This window comes from Ranitomeya imitator, chromosome 8 (assembly GCF_032444005.1).
Source record: "Ranitomeya imitator isolate aRanImi1 chromosome 8, aRanImi1.pri, whole genome shotgun sequence".
Classification (NCBI taxonomy): Eukaryota; Metazoa; Chordata; class Amphibia; order Anura; family Dendrobatidae; genus Ranitomeya; species Ranitomeya imitator.
In genome coordinates, this window is record NC_091289.1 from 67,043,684 (window position 1) to 67,066,886 (window position 23,203).

The following is a 23,203-nucleotide window of genomic DNA, read 5'->3' on the forward strand; positions in this document are numbered from 1 at the left end:
CTTTTATGTTTTTTTTATTTTTTTCACATTTTTTTAAACTTTTTTTTTTAACTTTTGCCATGCTTCAATAGCCTCCATGGGAGGCTAGAAGCAGGGACAGCACGATCGGCTCTGCTACATAGCAGCGATCTGCTGATCGCTGCTATGTAGCAGAATTGCACGTGTGCTGTGAGCGCCGACCACAGGGTGGCGCTCACAGCGACGGGCAATCAGTAACCATAGAGGTCTCAAGGACCTCTATGGCTACAATGGAGACGCATCGCCGACCCCCGGACATGTGACGGGGGTCGGCGATGACGTCATTTCCGGCCGCCCGGCCGGAAGCGGTAGTTAAATGCCGCTGTCTGCGTTTGACAGCGGCATTTAACTAGTTAATAGGTGCGGGCAGATCGCGATTCTGCCCGCGCCTATTACGGGCACATGTCAGCTGTTCAAAACAGCTGACATGTCCCGGCTTTGGTGCGGGCTCACCGCGGAGCCCTGCATCAAAGCAGGGGAGCCGGCATCGGACGGTATAGTACGTCCGATGCCGGTAAGGGGTTAATGCATCTCAATAGAGGGATAAGAGAACTTCTGAGACCATTTTTTTTTCTTTGCACTGTGTTTTGTCTTTCTTTTCCCCTAGACCTTTGGGTGGTTCAGGACACAGGTGTAGATATGGACATTCAAGGTCTGTCCTCTTGTGTGGATCATCTCACTGCAAGGGTACAAAACATTCAAGATTTTGTGGTTCAGAATCCTATGTTAGAGCCTAGAATTCCTACTCCTGACTTATTTTCTGGGGATAGATCTAGGTTCTTGAATTTCAAAAATAATTGTAAACTGTTTCTAGCTTTGAAACCCCGCTCCTCTGGTGACCCCGTTCAACAAGTAAAAATCATTATTTCTTTGTTACGTGGTGACCCTCAAGACTAGGCATTTTCCCTTGCGCCAGGAGATCCTGCATTGCGTGATGTTGATGCGTTTTTTCTGGCGCTTGGATTGCTTTATGATGAACCAAATTCAGTGGATCAGGCAGAGAAAATCTTGCTGGCTTTGTGTCAGGGTCAGGATGAAGCGGAGGTGTACTGTCAGAGGTTTGGAAAGTGGTCTGTGCTTACTCAGTGGGATGAATGTGCCCTGGCGGCAATTTTCAGAAAGGGTCTTTCTGAAGCCCTTAAGGATGTCATGGTGGGATTTCCCACGCCTGCTGGTCTGAATGAGTCTATGTCTTTGGCCATTCAGATCGATCGGCGCATGCGTGAGCGCAAAGCTGTGCACCATCTGGCGGTGTTCTCTGAGCATAGGCCTGAGCCTATGCAGTGTGATAGGACTTTGACCAGAGCTGAACGGCAAGAACACAGACGTCGGAATGGGCTGTGTTTTTACTGTGGTGAATCCACTCATGCTATCTCCGATTGTCCTAAGCGCACTAAGCGGTTCGCTAGGTCTGCCACCATTGGTACGGTACAGTCTAAATTTCTTTTGTCCGTTACTCTGATTTGCTCTCTGTCGTCCTATTCTGTAATGGCATTTGTGGATTCAGGCGCTGCCCTGAATTTGATGGGCTTGGAGTTTGCCAGGCGCTGTGGTTTTTTCTTGAAGCCCTTGCAGTATCCTATTCCATTGAGAGGAATTGATGCTACGCCTTTGGCCAAGAATAAGCCTCAGTACTGGACTCAATTGACCATGTGCATGGCTCCTGCACATCAGGAGGATATTCGCTTTTTGGTGTTGCATAATCTGCATGATGTGGTCGTTTTGGGGTTGCCATGGCTACAGGTCCATAATCCAGTGTTGGATTGGAAATCTATGTCTGTGTCCAGCTGGGGTTGTCAGGGGGTACATGGTGATGTTCCATTGCTGTCAATTTCGCCTTCCACTCCTTCTGAAGTCCCTGAGTTTTTATCAGATTACCGGGATGTATTTGAAGAGCCCAAATCCGGTGCCCTACCTCCTCATAGGGATTGCGACTGTGCTATTAATTTGATTCCTGGTAGTAAGTTTCCTAAGGGCCGTCTGTTTAATTTATCTGTGCCAGAGCACGCCGCTATGCGGAGTTATATAAAGGAATCCTTAGAGAAGGGTCATATTCGTCCGTCGTCGTCACCATTGGGAGCAGGGTTCTTTTTTGTGGCCAAGAAGGATGGTTCTTTGAGACCTTGTATTGATTACCGCCTTCTTAATAAGATCACAGTCAAATTTCAGTATCCTTTGCCGCTGCTGTCTGATTTATTTGCTCGGATTAACGGGGCTAGTTGGTTCACCAGGATAGATCTGCGTGGTGCGTATAATCTTGTGCGAATTAAACAGGGTGATGAATGGAAAACGGCATTTAATACGCCCGAGGGCCATTTTGAGTACATGGTTATGCCATTCGGGCTTTCTAATGCTCCATCTGTGTTTCAGTCCTTTATGCATGACATCTTCCGAGAGTACCTGGATAAATTCCTGATTGTGTACTTGGATGACATTTTGGTCTTTTCGGATGATTGGGAGTCTCATGTGAAGCAGGTCAGAATGGTGTTCCAGGTCCTTCGTGCGAATTCCTTGTTTGTGAAGGGGTCAAAGTGTCTCTTTGGAGTTCAGAAGGTTTCATTTTTGGGTTTCATTTTTTCCCCTTCTACTATCGAGATGGACCCTGTTAAAGTTCAGGCCATTTACGATTGGACTCAGCCGACATCTGTGAAGAGCTTGCAGAAGTTCCTGGGCTTTGCTAATTTTTATCGTCGCTTCATCGCTAATTTTTCCAGTATTGCTAAACCGTTGACTGATTTGACCAAGAAAGGTGCTGATGTCGTCAATTGGTCCTCTGCGGCTGTAGAGGCTTTTCAGGAGTTGAAGCGACGTTTTGCTTCTGCCCCTGTGTTGTGCCAGCCAGATGTTTCGCTCCCTTTTCAGGTTGAGGTTGATGCTTCTGAAATTGGAGCAGGGGCTGTGTTGTCGCAAAGAAGTTCTGATGGCTCGGTGATGAAACCCTGTGCCTTATTTTCTAGAAAATTCTCGCCTGCTGAGCGCAATTATGATGTGGGCAATCGGGAGTTGTTGGCCATGAAGTGGGCATTCGAGGAGTGGCGACATTGGCTTGAAGGAGCTAAACATCGCGTGGTGGTCTTGACGGATCACAAGAATTTAACTTGTCTCGAGTCTGCCAAACGGTTGAATCCTAGACAGGCTCGATGGTCGCTCTTTTTCTCCCGTTTTGATTTTGTGGTTTCATACCTTCCGGGATCTAAGAATGTGAAGGCTGACACCCTGTCAAGGAGTTTTGTGCCTGACTCTCTGGGTGTTCCGGAGCCGGCGGGTATTCTTAAAGAAGGGGCAATTTTGTCTGCCATTTCCCCTGATTTGCGGCGTGTGCTGCAAAAGTTTCAGGCTGATAGACCTGACCGCTGTCCTACGGAGAAACTGTTTGTCCCTGATAGATGGACTAATAGAGTTATCTCTGAGATTCATTGTTCAGTGTTGGCTGGTCATTCTGGAATCTTTGGTACCAGAGATTTGGTGGCTAGATCCTTTTGGTTGCCTTCTTTGTCACGGGATGTGCGTTCTTTTGTGCAGTCCTGTGGGACTTGTGCTCGGGCTAAGCCCTGCTGTTCTCGTGCCAGTGGGTTGCTTTTGCCCTTGCCGATCCCTGTTGTGAATTCTGTTGTCGGGCTCCCTCCTGTGGTCATGAATGGTACTTCGGCTGGTTCTGTCCATGGACTTCCTCTGGTGGGTGTTTCTGAGTTTCCTTCCACAGGTGACGAGGTTAATTCGTTAGCTGCTGCTCTATTTAACTCCACTTAGATCTTTGCTCCATGCCACCTGTCAATGTTCCAATATTGGTCTAGTTCTCTCCTGGATCGTTCTTCTGACCTGTCTTCCCAGCAGAAGCTAAGTTCCAGCTTGTATTTCTTTGGTTTGCTATTTTTCTGTCCAGCTTGCTATTATTATTGTTGTCTTGCTTGCTGGAAGCTCTGGGACGCAGAGGGAGCGCCTCCGCACCGTGAGTCGGTGCGGAGGGTCTTTTTGCGCCCTCTGCGTGGTCTTTTTGTAGTTTTTTGTGCTGACCGCAAAGTAACCTTTCCTATCCTCGGTCTGTTCAGTAAGTCGGGCCTCACTGTGCTAAATCTATTTCATCTCTGTGTTTGTATTTTCATCTTTACTCACAGTCATTATATGTGGGGGGCTGCCTTTTCCTTTGGGGAATTTCTCTGAGGCAAGGTAGGCTTTATTTTCCTTCTTTAGGGCTAGCTAGTTTCTTAGGCTGTGCCGAGTTGCATAGGGAACGTTAGGCGCAATCCACGGCTATTTCTAGTGTGTCTGATAGGATTAGGGATTGCGGTCAGCAGAGTTCCCACGTCCCAGAGCTCATCCTTTATTATCAGTTACTATCAAGTCATTCCGTGTGCTCTTAACCACCAGGTCCATTATTGTCCTGACCACCAGGTCATAACAGATCCCGAAGAGGCCCTGGACGCATATTTCCATGGATTTTATTTCAGATCTCCCTGTTTCTCAAAGGATGTCGGTCATTTGGGTGGTTTGTGATCGCTTCTCTAAGATGGTCCATTTGGTACCCTTGTCTAAATTGCCTTCCTCCTCTGATTTGGTGCCATTGTTTTTCCAGCATGTGGTTCGTTTGCATGGCATTCCGGAGAACATCGTCTCGGACAGAGGTTCCCAGTTTGTTTCGAGGTTTTGGCGGTCCTTTTGCGCTAAGATGGGCATTGATTTGTCTTTTTCTTCGGCTTTCCATTCTCAGACTAATGGCCAAACCGAACGAACTAATCAGACTTTGGAGACATATCTGAGGTGCTTTGTTTCTGCTGATCAGGATGATTGGGTGTCCTTCTTGCCTTTGGCTGAGTTCGCCCTCAATAATCGGGCCAGCTCGGCTACTTTAGTTTCTCCTTTTTTCTGTAATTCTGGTTTCCATCCTCGTTTCTCTTCAGGGCAGGTTGAGCCTTCGGACTGTCCTGGTGTGGATGCGGTGGTGGACTGGTTGCAGCAGATTTGGACTCATGTGGTGGAGAATTTGACATTGTCCCAGGAGAAGGCTCAGCGTTTCGCTAACCGCCGGCGTTGTGTTGGTCCCCGACTTCGTGTTGGGGATTTGGTTTGGTTGTCATCTCGTCACGTTCCTATGAAGGTTTCCTCTCCTAAGTTTAAGCCTCGTTTCATTGGGCCTTATAAGATTTCTGAAGTTCTTAATCCTGTGTCATTTCGTTTGGACCTTCCAGCTTCTTTTGCCATCCATAATGTGTTCCATAGGTCGTTGTTGCAGAGATACGTGGCGCCTATGGTTCCCTCCGTTGATCCCCCTGCCCCGGTGTTGGTTGAGGGGGAGTTGGAGTATGTGGTGGAGAAGATTTTGGATTCTCGTGTTTCGAGACGGAAACTTCAGTACCTGGTCAAGTGGAAGGGTTATGGTCAGGAAGATAATTCCTGGGTTTTTGCCTCTGATGTTCATGCTGCCGATCTTGTTCGTGCCTTTCATCTGGCTCATCCTGATCGGCCTGGGGGCTCTGGTGAGGGTTCGGTGACCCCTCCTCAAGGGGGGGGGGGTACTGTTGTGAATTCTGTTGTCGAGCTCCCTCCTGTGGTCGTGAATGGTACTTCGGCGACTTCTGTCTATGGGCTCCTTCTGGTGGCTATGAGTGAAGCTGCGGCTTCTGAGGTTCCTTGCACAGGTGACGTGGTTTATCCTTTGGTTGGCTGGTCTATTTAACTCCTCTCAGATCGTTACTCCATGCCAGCTGTCAATGTTTTTGCATTTGTTCAGTTCGCTCCTGGATCTCTCTGGTGACCTGCCTTCTCCTGCAGAAGCTAAGTTCCTGATAGTCTTTATTTGTTCACTGTTTTCTTGTCCAGCTGGTTATCATGATTTTGTCTTGCTAGCTGGAAGCTCTGGGATGCAGAGTGGCTCCTCCGTTCCGTGAGTCGGCGCGGAGGTCTTTTTTGCACACTCTGCGTGGTCTTTTGTAGGTTTTTGTGCTGATCGCAAAGTTACCTTTCCTATCCTCTGTCTATTTAGTAAGTCTGGTCTCCCTTTGCTGAAACCTGTTTCATTTCTGCGTTTGTGACTTTCATCTTTACTCACAGTCAATATATGTGGGGGGCTTCCTTTACCTTTGGGGAATTTCTCAGAGGCAAGGTAGGCTTTATTTTCCATATCTAGGGCTAGATAGTTCTTAGGCTGTGACGAGGCGCCTAGGTCTGGTCAGGAGCGCTCCACGGCTATTTCTAGTGTGTGTGATAGGATTAGGGCTTGCGGTCAGCAGAGTTCCCACATTCCAGAGCTCGTCCTGTATGAGGTTTAACTATCAGGTCATTCCGGGTGCTCCTAACCACCAGGTCATAACACTATATACTACGTGGGCTGTGCTATATACTATGTGGGCTGTGCAATATACTACGTGGGCTGTGCAATATACTACGTGGGCTGTGTTATATACACTACTTGGCTGTGTTATACACTACGTGGGCTGTGTTATATACTGCGTGGGCTGTGTTTTATACTACATGGCTGTTTTATATGCTATGTGGGCTCTTATATACTATGTGGCTGTGTTATATGCTATGGTGGCTGCTATATACTACATGGCTGTGTTATATACTACATGGCTGTGCTATATACTACGTGGCCGGTCGCGAACAATCAGCTACAGGCGCACTCCGGCCGCGAATTGACGTGCGATTTGAACCACGCTTCGCTAATTGGTCGCGCCTGGCCAGCCGAATTCTGTGTATTCATCGTATTATTCTAAAATCTTCATAAATAAACTACATATATATTCTAGAATACCCGATGCATTAGAATCAGGCCACCATCTAGTACAATATAAACATGCAGCACACTAATCCTAACCAACAAAGCCCAAGTGCAGTGTCCACATCACTGACTTGCGATGACATGTCCTGGACAGTAGGGAACAGCAGATATTATACCAGTTTCTCCTGTATACGATCTGTGATGTCCTGTAGTTGTTGCAGGATTAATCCAATGCAGGACTCTGTATTGTCAGGGCTGCGCTCACTCTGATAGGTTTCATGGTAAGTTACTGCAGCAGCTTGATCTTTCACACAGATTGATATAGCTGAAGCTGATGAACTCACACTGACAGCGTGACCCGATCTGCATGAAAGATCAAACTTCTTGAATAAGTCACACTGATCTTCAGCTGCGCCCCCGTTACCCCTACAATTCACAATTGGCACCGGCGTCCTGTGGCTTCACCCCCTTTTCTGTCCTCCCCAGCCACATCATGTCTTCTCACTGTCCCTCACCAGTGCTGTGTGCTGCTCCCTGGCCTCCTCTACCCCTTTGCTGCTGTTGTTACCCCCGCCCGATGGGGCAGAGCTAATATCAATTTCACATATTAATAATCAGAATTGTGACGAAGAGAAAGGGCAATGAATTGAATTAGCAGTAATAGGAAGAAAAGAGTCGGCACTCACCGATCATCCAGGACAGGTAACTTTATTAAAGTGCGGTTAAAACATCTTCACGGCCGGGGGTGCTAGGTAAGGAGAGCGGCAAGCATGACGACGGCCGTTTCACGCCTAGTATGCGCTTCTACGGGTCAATTGACCCGTAGAAGCGCATACTAGGCGCGAAACGGCCGTCGTCATGCTTGCCGCTCTCCTTATCTAGCACCCCCGGCCGTGAAGATGTTTTAACCGCACTTTAATAAAGTTACCTGTCCTGGATGATCGGTGAGTGCCGGCTCTTTTCTTCCTATTACCGCATCGTCTGTCTACTGCTTCAGCCAAGGCACCCGTGATCAGAAGTCTGGACTTCCATTGCAGGTGAGTGGTTCACACTATTTACGAGAGCTGTGGTGCCGTCCATCTGTTTCTATATGATTTGCAAAGAATTGAATTAATCGGCATCTCTACTGGATAAAACGTATTGTAAAACATCCTCTTTACGTGCAGATAAGTAGCTTGTGCTGTTTTGTTTTATCTTCTGCTTATTACGTTAGGTGATCGTTATTGATGGAGTCACCAGTGGATCACTGTGGGAGTGGGAGATCCCGTGGCATGAACATGAGAAAGAGACCGAGGCTATGTCGCTTCTAACTGCTGATGGGAAATCTGTGTTCCTTTTCTGGGGTGAAGGAGTGGTTTCTGGTAACGGCTCTGTACGTTCTGGGGTGAATGTGCCATCTATTGGACCTTTGTCATTATGTGGAGGAGTCAGTGGTGGCTGTTCCTGTAAGTTTCCTTCATTGTATTGTTTTCTTCTTTTATGCACAGCAGATGCCATATAGAAAATCTCACATTCCACAGATGCGACATCTTTATTTGCTCTGTCCTACCTACCAAGGAGTTGTTCTGGATCTCTTCAACGTCTCTTCTAGTATTGTTGCTTCCGCGGGTAAGTTTGGATGATTAACGAAAAATCAGAATAGTCATTTGTGACTAGAGTGATTGATCTTATGTTTTTCTGGAATTTACAATGTTTTGACAACTTTGTTTCTGTGTTGTCAGCGGGGATCAGGGAGTTGGAGAAGGATGCCCTTCTTGCTATCATGACTGCAGAACGGGAGCAGAGCTCATCAGGGACTGTGTCCCGAAAGCTGACTGTGACCAAAGTGGGCATGAGGTGGGCTCTTTCCAGCAGTCGTGCTGTGTCTCTGAGAGGTGCAAACCTAAGACCCAAAGTAGAAGACATAAAAAGAATTCTTACTAGATTAAAGTTCAGCTCCCTCCCTCAGCAGGTAAGTTTGCAGCACTGTCCTATTTCTTGCACCGCAAACACTGTGCTGGCTTGGGCTTAGAAGCTGTGTCTGCATCATGTGCTGCAGGTGGCAGCCGCGATATCCTGCTACCAATATCCCACTATATATCCAAAAAAGAAGGGAAGTAACAGACCAAAAATTAAAATATCAGAAATTTTATTAAATGTTATTAAAAGACAAAAATGCAATTCAAATATAATTTTAAACATAAACTAAGGGGAAACATGGCAGAATGAACCCACAGCAATCCGTACAGTTGAATATATATAACGGAATGAGGAAAATCCACCAACTCAATACACATGCATCAGCAGGCTCTGGACTACAGAGAAAAAAATGACCACAAAGTAGTGCAATAAAAGCCAATGGGATTGATCTCAAGGAGTCATATATAGTGTATGTAATTATATGTCTATGAATGACAAATGAGGGGAAACATGTCTCCTAAAAATTATTGAAGTAAACTGAGTAGGAACCATATGGTTAAATCTATGCACGGTGCCAAAGTGGCCAGAGGATAGCAAATAAAGTGTCAGTGCTTAGTGCAAATAACGTTAAGGGCCATATACATCCATGTGGAAGCCAAATCAGGCGGGTCATACGCATATTATCACCATAGTGTGCATACCTGCTGAGGGGAGGACTTGCCGTGGGACAGGATGAACCCCGACGCGCGTTTCGCAACGTAGCTTCTTCCAGGGGGTCCCGCTACCAATGTCCCGCTACCAATGTCCCGCTACCAATATCCCGCTACCATTATCCCGCTACCAATATCCCCCTAACAATGTCCCGCTACCAATGTCCCGCTACCAATGTCCCTCTACCAATATCCCCCTACCAATGTCCCGCTACCAATGTCCTGCTACCAATATCCCGCTGCTAATATCCCGCTACCAATGTCCCGCTACCAATGTCCCTCTATCAATGTCCCGCTACCAATGTCCCGCTACCAATATCCCGCTACCAATGTCCCTCTATCAATGTCCCGCTACCAATGTCCCGCTACCAATGTCCCGCTACCAATGTCCCTCTTCCAATGTCCCGCTACCAATGTCCCGCTACCAATGTCCCGCTACCAATATCCCGCTACCAATATCCCGCTACCAATGTCCCGCTATCAATATCCCGCTACCAATATCCCACTACCAATATACTGCTACCAATATCCCACTACCAATGTCCCGCTACCAATGTCCCGCTGCCAATATCTCGCTACCAATATCCCACTGCCAATATCCCGCCACCAATGTCCCGCTACCAATGTCCCGATACCAATATGCTGCTACCAATATCCCGCTACCAATGTCCCGCTACCAATGTCCCGCTACCAATATCCCACTACCAATATCCCACTTCCAATATCCCGCTACCAATGTCCCGCTACCAATGTCCCGCTACCAATGTCCCTCTACCAATGTCCCTCTACCAATGTCCCGCTACCAATATCCCGCTACCAATATCCCACTACCAATGTCCCGCTACCAATGTCCCTCTACCAATGTCCCGCTACCAATGTCCCGCTACCAATATCCCGCTACCAGTGTCCCGCTACCAATATCCCGCTACCAATGTCCCGCTATCAATATCCCGCTACCAATATCCCACTACCAATGTCCCGCTACCAATATACTGCTACCAATATCCCACTACCAATGTCCCGCTACCAATGTCCCGCTGCCAATATCTCGCTACCAATATCCCGCTGCCAATATCCCGCCACCAATGTCCCTCTACCAATGTCCCGCTACCAATGTCCCGATACCAATATCCCACTTCCAATATCCCGCTACCAATGTCCTGCTACCAATATCCCGCTACCAATGTCCCGCTATCAATATCCCGCTACCAATATCCCGCTACCAATATCCCACTACCAATGTCCCGCTACCAATATCCCGCCGCCAATATCCCGCCACCAATATCCCGCTACCAATGTCCCTCTACCAATGTCCCGCTACCAATGTCCCGATACCAATATCCCACTTCCAATATCCTGCTACCAATGTCCCGCTACCAATGTCCCACTACCAATATCCCACTACCAATATCCCACTACCAATGTCTCGCTACCAGTGTCCCGCTACCAGTATCCCGCTACCAATGTCCCGCTACCAGTATCCCGCTACCAATGTCCCGCTACCAATATCCCGCTACCAATATCCCACTTCCAATATCCTGCTACCAATGTCTCGCTACCAGTGTCCCGCTACCAGTATCCCGCTACCAGTATCCTGCTACCAATGTCCCGCTACCAATATCCCGCTACCAGTATCCCACTACCAATATCCCACTACCAGTATCCCACTACCAATGTCCCGCTACCAGTATCCCGCTACCAGTATCCCGCTACCAATGTCCCGCTACCAATATCCCGCTACCAGTATCCCACTACCAATGTCCCGCTACCAGTATCCCGCTACCAGTATCCCGCTACCAATGTCCCGCTACCAATATCCCACTACCAATATCCCGCTACCAATATCCCGCTACCAATATCCCACTACCAATATCCCGCTACCAGTGTCCCGCTACCAGTATCCCGCTACCAATGTCCCGCTACCAATATCCCACTACCAATATCCCGCTACCAATATCCCACTACCAATGTCCTGCTACCAATGTCCTGCTACCAATGTCTCACTACCAGTGTCCCGCTACCAGTATCCCGCTACCAATGTCCCGCTACCAGTATCCCGCTACCAATGTCCCGCTACCAATATCCCACTACCAATATCCCGCTACCAATATCCCGCTACCAATATCCCACTACCAATATCCCGCTACCAATATCCCACTACCAATATCCCGCTACCAATGTCCCACTACCAATATCCCGCTACCAATATCCCACTACCAATATCCCGCTACCAATATCCCGCTACCAATATCCCACTACCAATATCCCGCTACCAATATCCCACTACCAATATCCCGCTACCAATGTCCTGCTACCAATGTCCCGCTACCAATATCCCACTACCAATATCCCGCTACCAATGTCCCGCTACCAATATCCCGCTACCAATGTCCCGCTACCAATATCCCACTACCAATATCCCACTACCAATATCCCACTACCAATATCCCACTACCAATGTCCTGCTACCAATGTCCCGCTACCAATATCCCACTACCAATATCCCGCTACCAATATCCCACTACCAATATCCCGCTACCAATATCCCACTACCAATATCCCACTACCAATATCCCACTACCAATGTCCTGCTACCAATGTCCCGCTACCAGTGTCCCGCTACCAGTATCCCGCTACCAATGTCCCGCTACTAGTATCCCGCTACCAATATCCCGCTACCAATATCCCGCTACCAATATCCCACTACCAATATCCCACTACCAATGTCTCGCTACCAGTGTCCCGCTACCAGTATCCCGCTACCAATGTCCTGCTACTAGTATCCCGCTACCAATGTCCCGCTACCAATATCCCACTACCAATATCCCGCTACCAATATCCCGCTACCAATATCCCACTACCAATATCCTGCTACCAATGTCTCGCTACCAATGTCCCGCTACCAATATCCCACTACCAATATCCCGCTACCAATGTCCCGCTACCAATATCCCGCTACCAATGTCCCGCTACCAATATCCCACTACCAATATCCCGCTACCAATGTCCCGCTACCAATATCCCGCTACCAATGTCTCGCTACCAATATCCCACTACCAATATCCCGCTACCAATGTCCCGCTACCAATATCCCACTACCAATATCCCGCTACCAATATCCCACTACCAATATCCCGCTACCAATATCCCACTACCAATATCCCACTACCAATATCCCACTACCAATGTCCTGCTACCAATGTCCCGCTACCAGTGTCCCGCTACCAGTATCCCGCTACCAATGTCCCGCTACTAGTATCCCGCTACCAATATCCCGCTACCAATATCCCGCTACCAATATCCCACTACCAATATCCCACTACCAATGTCTCGCTACCAGTGTCCCGCTACCAGTATCCCGCTACCAATGTCCTGCTACTAGTATCCCGCTACCAATGTCCCGCTACCAATATCCCACTACCAATATCCCGCTACCAATATCCCGCTACCAATATCCCACTACCAATATCCTGCTACCAATGTCTCGCTACCAGTGTCCCGCTACCAGTATCCCGCTACCAATGTCCCACTACCAGTATCCCACTACCAATATCCCGCTACCAATATCCCACTACCAATATCCCACTACCAATGTCCTGCTACCAATGTCTCGCTACCAGTGTCCCGCTACCAGTATCCCGCTACCAATGTCCTGCTACCAATGTCTCGCTACCAGTGTCCCGCTACTAGTATCCCGCTACCAATGTCCCGCTACCAATATCCCACTACCAATGTCCCGCTACCAATATCCCACTACCAATATCCCGCTACCAATATCCCGCTACCAATATCCTGCTACCAATATCCCACTACCAATATCCCGCTACCAATATCCCGCTACCAATATCCCGCTACCAATATCCTGCTACCAATATCCCACTACCAATATCCCGCTACCAATATCCCACTACCAATATCCCACTACCAATATCCCGCTACCAATATCCCGCTACCAATATCCCACTACCAATATCCTGCTACCAATGTCCCGCTACCAATGTCCCGCTACCAATATCCCACTACCAATATCCCGCTACCAATATCCTGCTACCAATATCCCACTACCAATATCCCGCTACCAATATCCCGCTACCAATATCCTGCTACCAATGTCCCGCTACCAATATCCCGCTACCAATATCCCGCTACCAATATCCTGCTACCAATATCCCACTACCAATATCCCGCTACCAATATCCCGCTACCAATATCCTGCTACCAATGTCCCGCTACCAATGTCCCGCTACCAATATCCCACTACCAATATCCCACTACCAATATCCCGCTACCAATGTCTCGCTACCAGTGTCCCGCTACCAGTATCCCGCTACCATATCCCGCTACCAATGTCCCACTACCAGTATCCCACTACCAATATCCCGCTACCAATATCCCACTACCAATATCCTGCTACCAATGTCTCGCTACCAGTGTCCCGCTACCAATGTCCCACTACCAGTATCCCACTACCAATATCCCACTACCAATGTCCCGCTACCAGTATCCCGCTACCAGTATCCTGCTACCAATATCCCGCTACCAGTATCCCGCTACCAATGTCTCACTACCAGTGGCGGAAGGAAGAGGACTACTGTGCAATAGCAGCATATCGGCCCCTATTTGTGTGTATGACAGAAGCTGCCTGCTGATGTAGAGGTGGCACCCTTACCTCTTGGGCCCCTGTGTGGCTGCACCAATGATATGTCCACCCCCACTACAATAGCCAAGATTGAGGTTAAAGCTGATCATGAATGTATTTTTTAATGCTTTGCTGAATGCTGACTGTGCTCTTAGTGGGTTTGAAGCAGGCCGGGGTACGTCTCCGCACCCCACGGTGTAGTTCCTGTGGCAGCTGCACAGGGGTCCAGTAGACAGTATGAAGCTGGTGGTGGTACTGGGACCTCCTATGATTGCATGTAGGTGAGATAACGAGTTTCATGGCTCACAGTTCGATAATACACAGTGGTCACAGCTTTCCTGCTGACCATACAGTAACATTCACCGCTTTCTGGATGCAGAGAACAGAGTCGGCACAACACCCATTTTGTACGCTGTTAGTTACTTATGAGTGACCTTTGATGTCTGCTCTTGTGAAACTTCTGAACTTTATGGGGCTGAGAACAATCGTAGCATGGCGTCTATGAGGCCATTGTGGTTAGTCCTCTTCTGTGGGGGCCCCGTGGAGTACTACTGATGGATGGCATGGAGTGGGGGGTGCTGAATGGAACGGCTGCGCTACTGGCATAAGGAGCCTGAATCTGGGAGCAGTCAGAAGTAGTTATTGGAATGTAAAAATGACATGTCTCTGGGTTGGACCGACCCCTGATATGTAAATCACCTGATGAAGGGGATGGTCCAACCCAAAAACGCATAGCTTTTACATTCCAATAAAAACTTATCACTACTCCCGAACTGTGAAATCTCCTTAACCCAGCAGCACATCCAGCCGCCCTCCATGCAATTCTCCATCCAGTCCATGTACAGACTACGCTGACTCCCTACTTCTGCAGGATTGGCAGCAGCAGCCGGGGACCCCTTAAACTTTGACATGTGTTGTGTCTCCACACAAGAAGGTGAGAGTGTTAAAGGGAATCTGTCAGCAGGTTTTTGCTATGTAATCTGAGGACAGCACGAGGTAGGGATTAAACACAGATTTCAATGATGTGTCAGATGTCAGGCTGTATGATGTTGTCTACTTAGCCTGAAGGTTTTATCACCGGGAGATTATCATTGCCATGACTAGGTGGCACATGGACGCTTGCCAGACTCCGCCTCCTGTGAGTAGCAGCTCACTGTCTATAGACATTGTGTATATCTATATATATAATTGTCTAAGGGTTTTTCCGTCTGTCTGTCTGTCTGTCCTGGAAATCCCGGCTCTCTGATTGGTATCAGAGACCGGCACAGCATCGACGTAGAAATCCCGCGTCTCTGATTGGTCGAGGCCGCCAGGCCTCGACCAATCAGCAACGGGCACAGCGACGATGATGTCATAAAGGACGTAGACATCTCACGTTTCTGATTCAGCGATGGGCACAGTATCGACGTAGATGTCATAATGGTTGCCATGGCGACGATGATGTCATAAAGGTTGCCTCGACCAATCAGCACGGGCAGAGTCTGCCATGAATTCTGGAATCATCATTGTCCATATACTACGGGGACATGCATATTCTAGAATACCCGATGCGTTAGGCCTGGCGGCCTCGACCAATCAGTGACGGGCACAGCGACGATGATGTCATAAAGGACGTAGACATCCCACGACTCTGATTGGTCGAGGCCGCCAGGCCTCGACCAATCAGCGACGGGCACAGTGATGATTGTCACGATATGGTATGAAATATCATAAGTAGTTCTCTTGCTAGCCTGCGTGGGCTAAGCCCCCCTTCTTGGAGCAACAGTTTGTAGCTGCAAACTCCTGGCTTTCCTTCTCTGAGAGTATGGGGGAAGAGAGGTTTTATTGCCGAATGGAATTTACGACTGGCATTTCCTGTGTAAGCTCTTGTTCAGCTATAAGGAAAAGTGGCTCCAAAAATTCATGAAAGATTCTTTGTTTAGTTTTTGTTAGATATTAGGCAAACGATTTAAGCTAGAAATACGAAAATATATATTCTTAGTCTCACTCGGTGTATCTACACATCCCATGAGACTCGGGCTTCTAACTCCATCTGGTAAAGAAGTAGGGATTTCTCTGTAAATATGTACCCCAGATAGGACATATTTGATCTCATTAGAATGCTCACGTTAATCCGAGATGAATGAGGAGTATGTTAGGACTCTGACATGTTTTGTAGTGAAGTTATAGAAATCAGAGAAAATAGTTTAAAGTTTAGGCAGAATGTAGAGAGAGGAGGGTCTGGATAAGCCAGCCCTTCTGTGATGTCAAAGCCTTAAGGTATTAAGTTTGTGGCAGGCTCCCCAGCTGTCGGTTCTGCTTGATTTCTTCTTCTGGACTTTTTGTCCTATTGTCCTGGAAGAGCTGAGTACATCCCATGGACTGGGATGTATGGAAACTGCACTAGCCTGGGTTGCCTGCAATGCTTTTAACATGTGAGTGTTATCTTTTCTCTTTTATTCCCTTTATGTTATAATTACCCATGTAGATATTTGCAATTGTCTCATTTGTAACTTTTTTATAAAATATTTTTGATAACGCACTGCCTAATTTTTAATGGGATATACTATTATATGTTAGTTCTTCTCCATGCTCTAAAAACCGTACCCTAAGTCTTCTGAAGGGAAAACGCTACTGTTACTGTTGTGTTGGGTTAGCTTCGGACCCGTTTAATCGAAGCTGGTGGCAGCGAAAGTGCGCTGACTGTTGGATTATGCTGAAGCAACTGCGGGTTTGATAATTATTGTTCCTGCCTGAGTGGGAGTAGTTTACCGCGTCGCTGCAGCGTGCCCAATAGCCAGTACATAGCAGGCAGCCTTCCTGGCGACTAATTACCCAGGGTGCAGTACCTAATCTGACCTGAAAGTAAGGGGGCGCCAGAGAGCTGCAAGTGTTAAGTGGAACTGTAAGCGGGATATACATAAATCCCTGCAGTTTGTGGTATATTGAAAGCAGTGGGATACCTAGAATAAGCCCCTGCTGTAAGCAAGAGGTCAATAGCCTTGTGTGTGGTTTTTCATCACATCGTGGAGTGGAGGGATAACTAAGATAAGCCCCCCTGCACATGTGATAGCCGTCTGTTGGCCTAAAGTCACCTCAATCCGTGACGTAGGGGTGACGGTCACGGTGTGAATCCTGACCCATTGGTGACAGCGGTCAGGGGAATCGTGACAATGATGATGTCATAATGGTTGCCATGGCGACGATGATGTCATAAAGGTTGCCTCGACCAATCAGCGACGGGCACAGCGATGATGATGTCATAATGGTTGCCATGGTGACGATGATGTCATAAAGGTTGCCTCGACCAATCAGCAACGGGCACAGCGACGATGATGTCATAATGGTTGCCATGGCGACGATGATGTCATAAAGGTTGCCTCGCCTAATCAGCGACGGGCAGTCTGCCGCGAATTCTGGAATCATCATTGTCCATATACTACGGGGACATGCATATTCTAGAATGCCCGATGTGTTAGAATCGGGCCACAATCTAGTATATATATATATATATATATATATATATATATATATATATATAGCCTGGTGTGGGCGGGGTTAGCTTTCTCAGCTCTGCTGCATTTCTCAATCTAAGAGCGCTGATTGTGTCAGAAATAGTGATGAGTGGACGTGCTTGGATAACGAGTTACCTGACCATCTGGGCATGCTCATATGTTATGTTCAAGTCCCTGCGGCTGCATGATTTGCAGCTGTTAGCCTCAACACGTGGGGAATGCCTGTTTTTTAGGGACGCCCTACATGTGTTGAGGCTGTCTAAGGCTACGTTCACATTAGCGTCGCGTCGCTGTTGCGTCGGCGACGCACGGAAAAACGCGCGCAAAAACGCGCGCGTTTTGCGACGCGTGCGTCGTTTTTTGCCGAAATCGGACGCAAGAAAAATGCAACTTGTAGCGTTTTCTTGCGTCCGACGCTAGCGTCTAAAACGACGCACGTGTCGGAAAACGCGTGCAAAAAGACGCACGCGTCCCCTATGTTAAACATAGGGGCGCGTCGCCGCTGCGTCGCCGACGCAACAGCGACGCGACGCTAATGTGAACGTAGCCTAACAGCGGCGAGGCAGGCACTCGTGGGAACTCGAACATAATGTATGAGCACACCCAGATGCTCGGATAACATCTGAGCATGCTGGGATAAGACATTATCCGAGCACGTTCGCTCATCACTAGTCAGAACAGCTGCACCCAGTAATCTAAGTGATACATCGTTGGAATCAGGGTCTCTTTGCTTACTTCATGCTGTTCTCAGATGAGGTATCAAAAACCTGCTGAAAGATTCCCTTTAATCAGTATCTGCTGTTCTATACAAAGACGCTATTACCCTATGAGCGCTTTTGTGTTCCTCTATGTTCTGGCATAGTAATCATGGAGGCATGCTGACCATTTATTCTGAACTAGATTGTGGCCCGATTCTAACGCATCGGGTATTCTAGAATATGCATGTCCCCGTAGTATATGGACAATGATGATTCCAGAATTCGCGGCAGACTGTGCCCGTCGCTGATTGGTCGAGGCAACCTTTATGACATCATCGTCACCATGGCAACCATTATGACATCTACGTCGATACTGTGCCCGTCGCTGAATCAGAAACGTGGGATTTCTACATCCTTTATGACATCATCGTCGCTGTGCCCGTTGCTGATTGGTCGAGGCCTGGCGGCCTCGACCAATCAGAGACGCGGGATTTCCTGGACAGACAGACAGACAGACAGACAGACAGACGGAAAAACCCTTAGACAATTATATATATAGACTAGATTGTGGCCCGATTCTAACGCATCGGGTATCCTAGAATATGCATGTCCCCGTAGTACAGTGTTCCCCAACTCCGGTCCTCAAGAGCCACCAACAGGTCATGTTTTCAGGATTTCCTTAGTATTGCACAGGTGATAATTGCATCACCTGCACAGGCAATAATTCCATCACCTGTGCAATACTAAGGAAATCTTGAAAACACGACCTGTTGGTGGCTCTTGAGGACCAGAGTTGGGGAACACTGCCGTAGTATATGGACAATGATGATTCCAGAATTCGCGGCAGACTATGCCTTTATGACATCATCGTCGCCATGGCAACCATTATGACTTCATCGTCGCTGTGCCCGTTGCTGATTGGTCGAGGCCTGGCGGCCTCGACCAATCAGAGACGCGGGATTTCTACGTCGATGCTGTGCCGGTCTCTGATTGGTCGAGGCCTGGCGGCCTCGACCAATCAGAGAGCCGGGATTTCCAGGACAGACAGACAGACAGACAGATGGAAAAACCCTTAGACAATTATATATATAGATTGGTATTGTGACTTTTGCTGATTGGGGCAATATGGTATTCATTTACTATGGCGAGTCCTCGAGGTGGGGCACCGCCACAGAAGCTCTAACTCTTTTTCTGCATTTTTTACCTATACTTACAAAAATATTCCACGTTATCCTTACTTAGGTCTTAACAAGATGGTCTACTGCTGTCTTCCAGGTATTGAAATTGTGAAAGGACCAAACTCTTCCAGATGTTGAAGCCAATTATTTCTCCATCTTTCTCTTCCCCTTACTGTGGACTGTCTAGAATCGTAGAAGCACAACTTACACTAAGGACCTCGAGATCGGGAGTGATGAGAATATGTATTCCTACGTGTCCATATATATGTCGTGTGTAGTAACGCTTCAGTAGTGCCGTGTCCTTCACTGCTCACACCCACGCACAACAGGTGTACACTACTCCATATTGAGGGGACGTTTCACATTCTAGGTCTGACGGACTACGCCAGTCTCTGGATTACAAGCTTTTTACTGAAGTTCAGGCTGAGAACTTGTGTTATATCCTGTTTGCTGGAAATGGATATGTCCACTACACTGCTGTGTATTGTAAGGAACAACCGAAACCTCCAATTTTAATATTTTATGTCATTCAGATTTTAAAGCAAAGAGATCTGAGCGTTCACATAAGCATGAGAAAAGTGTCCTACATTAGCATTCTGTGTCACAAGCCTGGAGGCCGAAGGTTCTGGGATTTCTGCTATTGTTCTCTATGGAGAATTGGGGGCTTCATGCTAGAGGTAATGGGGCTTCTTTTAGCACAATGCTGGATGAAGTGTCAGCAGAGAACTGCTGGATATTATTATTAAAGAGGAATCGAAAAATTGAGAAAGGAAATAACTTTTTGCAGGGAGGTAATTACTACATCAAAATGGCCCCATCTTGTTACATTGACAGAAACCTGTCCTAGAATGCTAACAGGTTAGCTGCCTGTGAGCATGTGCAGTAGAAGCTCCACCCGTACCTTTATGTGCAAGAAGATGTGCTCTCAGTGGATAAACTGATCTAATACTGGAGATATAAGGAGTAGTGAGGTAAGAAAAGACTGCTCACACTGCTGCCCACCCTATCTATCTGATCTAATACTGGAGATACCAGGAGTGCTGAGGTAAAAAGAGGCTGCTCATATTGCTGTCCACCCTATCTATCTGATCTAATACTGGAGATACCAGGAGTGCTGAGGTAAGAAGAGGCTGCTCATATTGCTGTCCACCCTATCTATCTGATCTAATACTGGAGATACCAGGAGTGCTGAGGTAAGAAGAGGCTGCTCATATTGCTGTCCACCCTATCTATCTGATCTAATACTGGAGATACCAGGAGTGCTGAGGTAAGAAGAGGCTGCTCATATTGCTGTCCACCCTATCTATCTGATCTAATACTGGAGATACCAGGAGTGCTGAGGTAAGAAGAGGCTGCTCACACTGCTGTCCACCCTATCTGATCTAATACTGGAGATACCAGGAGTAATGAGGTAAGACGGGGTTGCTCACATTGCTGTCCATCCGATGTATCTGATCTGATACTGGAGAAACCAGTGGTGCTGTGGTAAGAGGAGGCTGCTCACACTGCTGTCCACCCTGTCTATCTAATCTAATACTGGAGAAACCAGTGGTGCTGAGGTAAGAAGAGGCTACTCACATTGCTGTCCACCCTGTCTATCTGATCTAACACTGGAGATACCAGGAGTGCTAATGTAAAAAGAAGCTGCTCACACTGCTGTCCACCCTATCTATCTGATCTAATACTGGAGATACCAGTGGTGCTGAGGTAAGAAGAGGCTACTCACATTGCTGTCCACCCGATGTATCTAATCTGATACTGGAGAAACCAGTGGTCCAGAGGCATGAAGAGGCTGCTCACACTACTGTCTAACCTGCCTATTTGATCTTAAACTGGAGATACCAGGAGTGCTGAAGTAAGAAGAGGCTGCTCACACTGCTGTCCACCCTGTCTGGTCTAAAAGTGGAGATACCAGTGGTGCTGAGGTAAGAAGAAACTGCTCACACTGCTGTCCTCCTTGTCCATCTGATGTTAAACTGGGGATACCAGGGGTGCTTAAGTAAGAAGAGACTGCTCACACTGCTGTCCACTCTGGTCTAATACTGGAGATACCAGAGGTGCTGAGCTAAGAAGATGTTGTTCACTCCGCTGTTCACCCTGTATATCTGATCTAATATTGGAGATACCAGGAGTGCAGAGATAAGAAAAGGCTGCTCACACTGCTGTGTAAACTGTATACATCTAATACTGGAGTTACAAGGATTGCTGAGGTAAGAAGAGGTTGTTCACACTGCTGTCCACCCTTTCTATCTCATCTAATACTGTAGGTACAGGAGTGCTGATATGAGAAGAGGCTGCTCACACTGCTGTCCCCCCTGTCTATCTTATCTAATACCTGAAATATAAGTAGTACTGAGGTAAGAGGCTGCTCACACTGCTGTCCATCCTGTATATCTGATTTAATACTGGAGGTACCAGGATTGCTGGAGTAAGAAGAGGCTGCTCACACTGCTGTCTGAAGATAACCCGTACCATGTATTGTCAAGCTATCTCCAGGTCACAGCTTCCTACTGCACATTCTCACAGGCCCTTATCCTATTAACATTTTAGGATGGTTTTTGTCAGTGTAACAGGACAACAACCAATTTGACGTACTACAGTTACAGTTAATACTATTTTCATTTTTATTTTTTTTTATTTTTATCCTCTGAAAAGACTTTTAAATAATTATTTAAATTCAAAAAATTGCTGTTGATTTCTGGGAAGTGCTTACTAAAACAGACAGGCAAGCAAACGAGTATTCTTTTTAAATCTAGTTTTATCAATCTTTTTATTAGTTTTTGGGCCTGTGCACAAGTTGCACATTTGTTGTGTTTTGTCGCTTTTTTATGCACACATCTGTCACAAAACTTGAAGGGTTTCCTGATGCCAGAAAAGTGAATGGGTATCCCGAAGCCTCATGCACGTTTGGCTTATTCTTGACTTGCAGATTTGGTGCAGATTTAAATCTGCTCCGCGTCAATTCTTTCAGCGCTTCTACTGCAGATTTCACTCATACTATTGAGTGGGGTAAACACATCTTTACCAAAAATGCCTGTAAAAGAGCTGAGCAGAAAGTAACGCAGCAGCCTGGTCCAGCAGCCATGGCCGCCAAACTGGAGCCCAGTTTACCTCTTCTCACCTCTTGGCCCAATGCAGCCTCATCGCTTCCTCTGAACACATGACTTTGTGCCAGGCCTACTGATCGGAAGAGGTGCTGGGTGTGCCGGCACGCAAAAGGATGGTTGCAGGGCTCTGATCTGGCAGCCACGGACTTCCAGAGTGGCTGCTGGACCAGGGTCCTGTGAACCTTTTTCTCATCTCTAATAATGATATATATATATATATATATATATATATATATATATATATATATATATATATATATATATAATTGTCGTAAGGGTGCAGTAGTAAAGTTTCCATCCATCATGTGCCCCTGGGTGTGTGTATATGTGCATGGATGGTAGATTTATAATGTATAAATGTGAAATCACAAACCACCCCGATTTTTGATGAGCTCACTACTGTGAACAAAGTGGGGCAGATGTACTATTGTTGTTGGGCCAATGTGTTGGCACAAATCAATCAATACACAATTATTAATGAGGATCCGGACTAAAAGAACGGATGTTTGCACCTTAGTAAACCCTAAAGGGGTTCAATTTAGTCTAACCCTAAAATGCACCAGGTTGTGTGTGCCAGTTGTTGGGTGCCAAATTCTGGTGTAAAGTACACCCCCGGTGTGTGCCAAGCGCACCGACAGTGTGCGTCGCCGTTATATTGGCTGCCTGATGTACGTTTATTCCATGTAAATGTTACACAGCAATGGTAAATCGCCCCAGAGTTTTAGGAAGTTTACATTGCTTT

General features: G+C 47.2%; 1 protein-coding gene across 2 annotated transcripts in view; it reads left to right on the forward strand.

The window, feature by feature from the left end:
- FAM234B (family with sequence similarity 234 member B) overlaps positions 1–22,085 on the forward strand; it is a 66,646-nt gene extending 44,561 nt beyond the window's left edge. Inside the window, exons 10-13 of one of the 2 annotated variants that reach the window (XM_069737056.1) lie at positions 7,950–8,108; positions 8,227–8,344; positions 8,458–8,687; positions 19,452–22,085. In XM_069737056.1, coding sequence (XP_069593157.1) covers positions 7,950–8,108; positions 8,227–8,344; positions 8,458–8,687; positions 19,452–19,466 — 522 coding nt within the window. In that variant the 3' untranslated portion in view covers positions 19,467–22,085. Of the gene's footprint in view, positions 1–7,949; positions 8,109–8,223; positions 8,345–8,457; positions 8,688–19,451 lie in introns of both variants that reach the window. The other variant, XM_069737055.1, reaches the window with a different exon arrangement.
- The last annotated feature ends 1,118 nt before the right edge of the window (positions 22,086–23,203 follow it).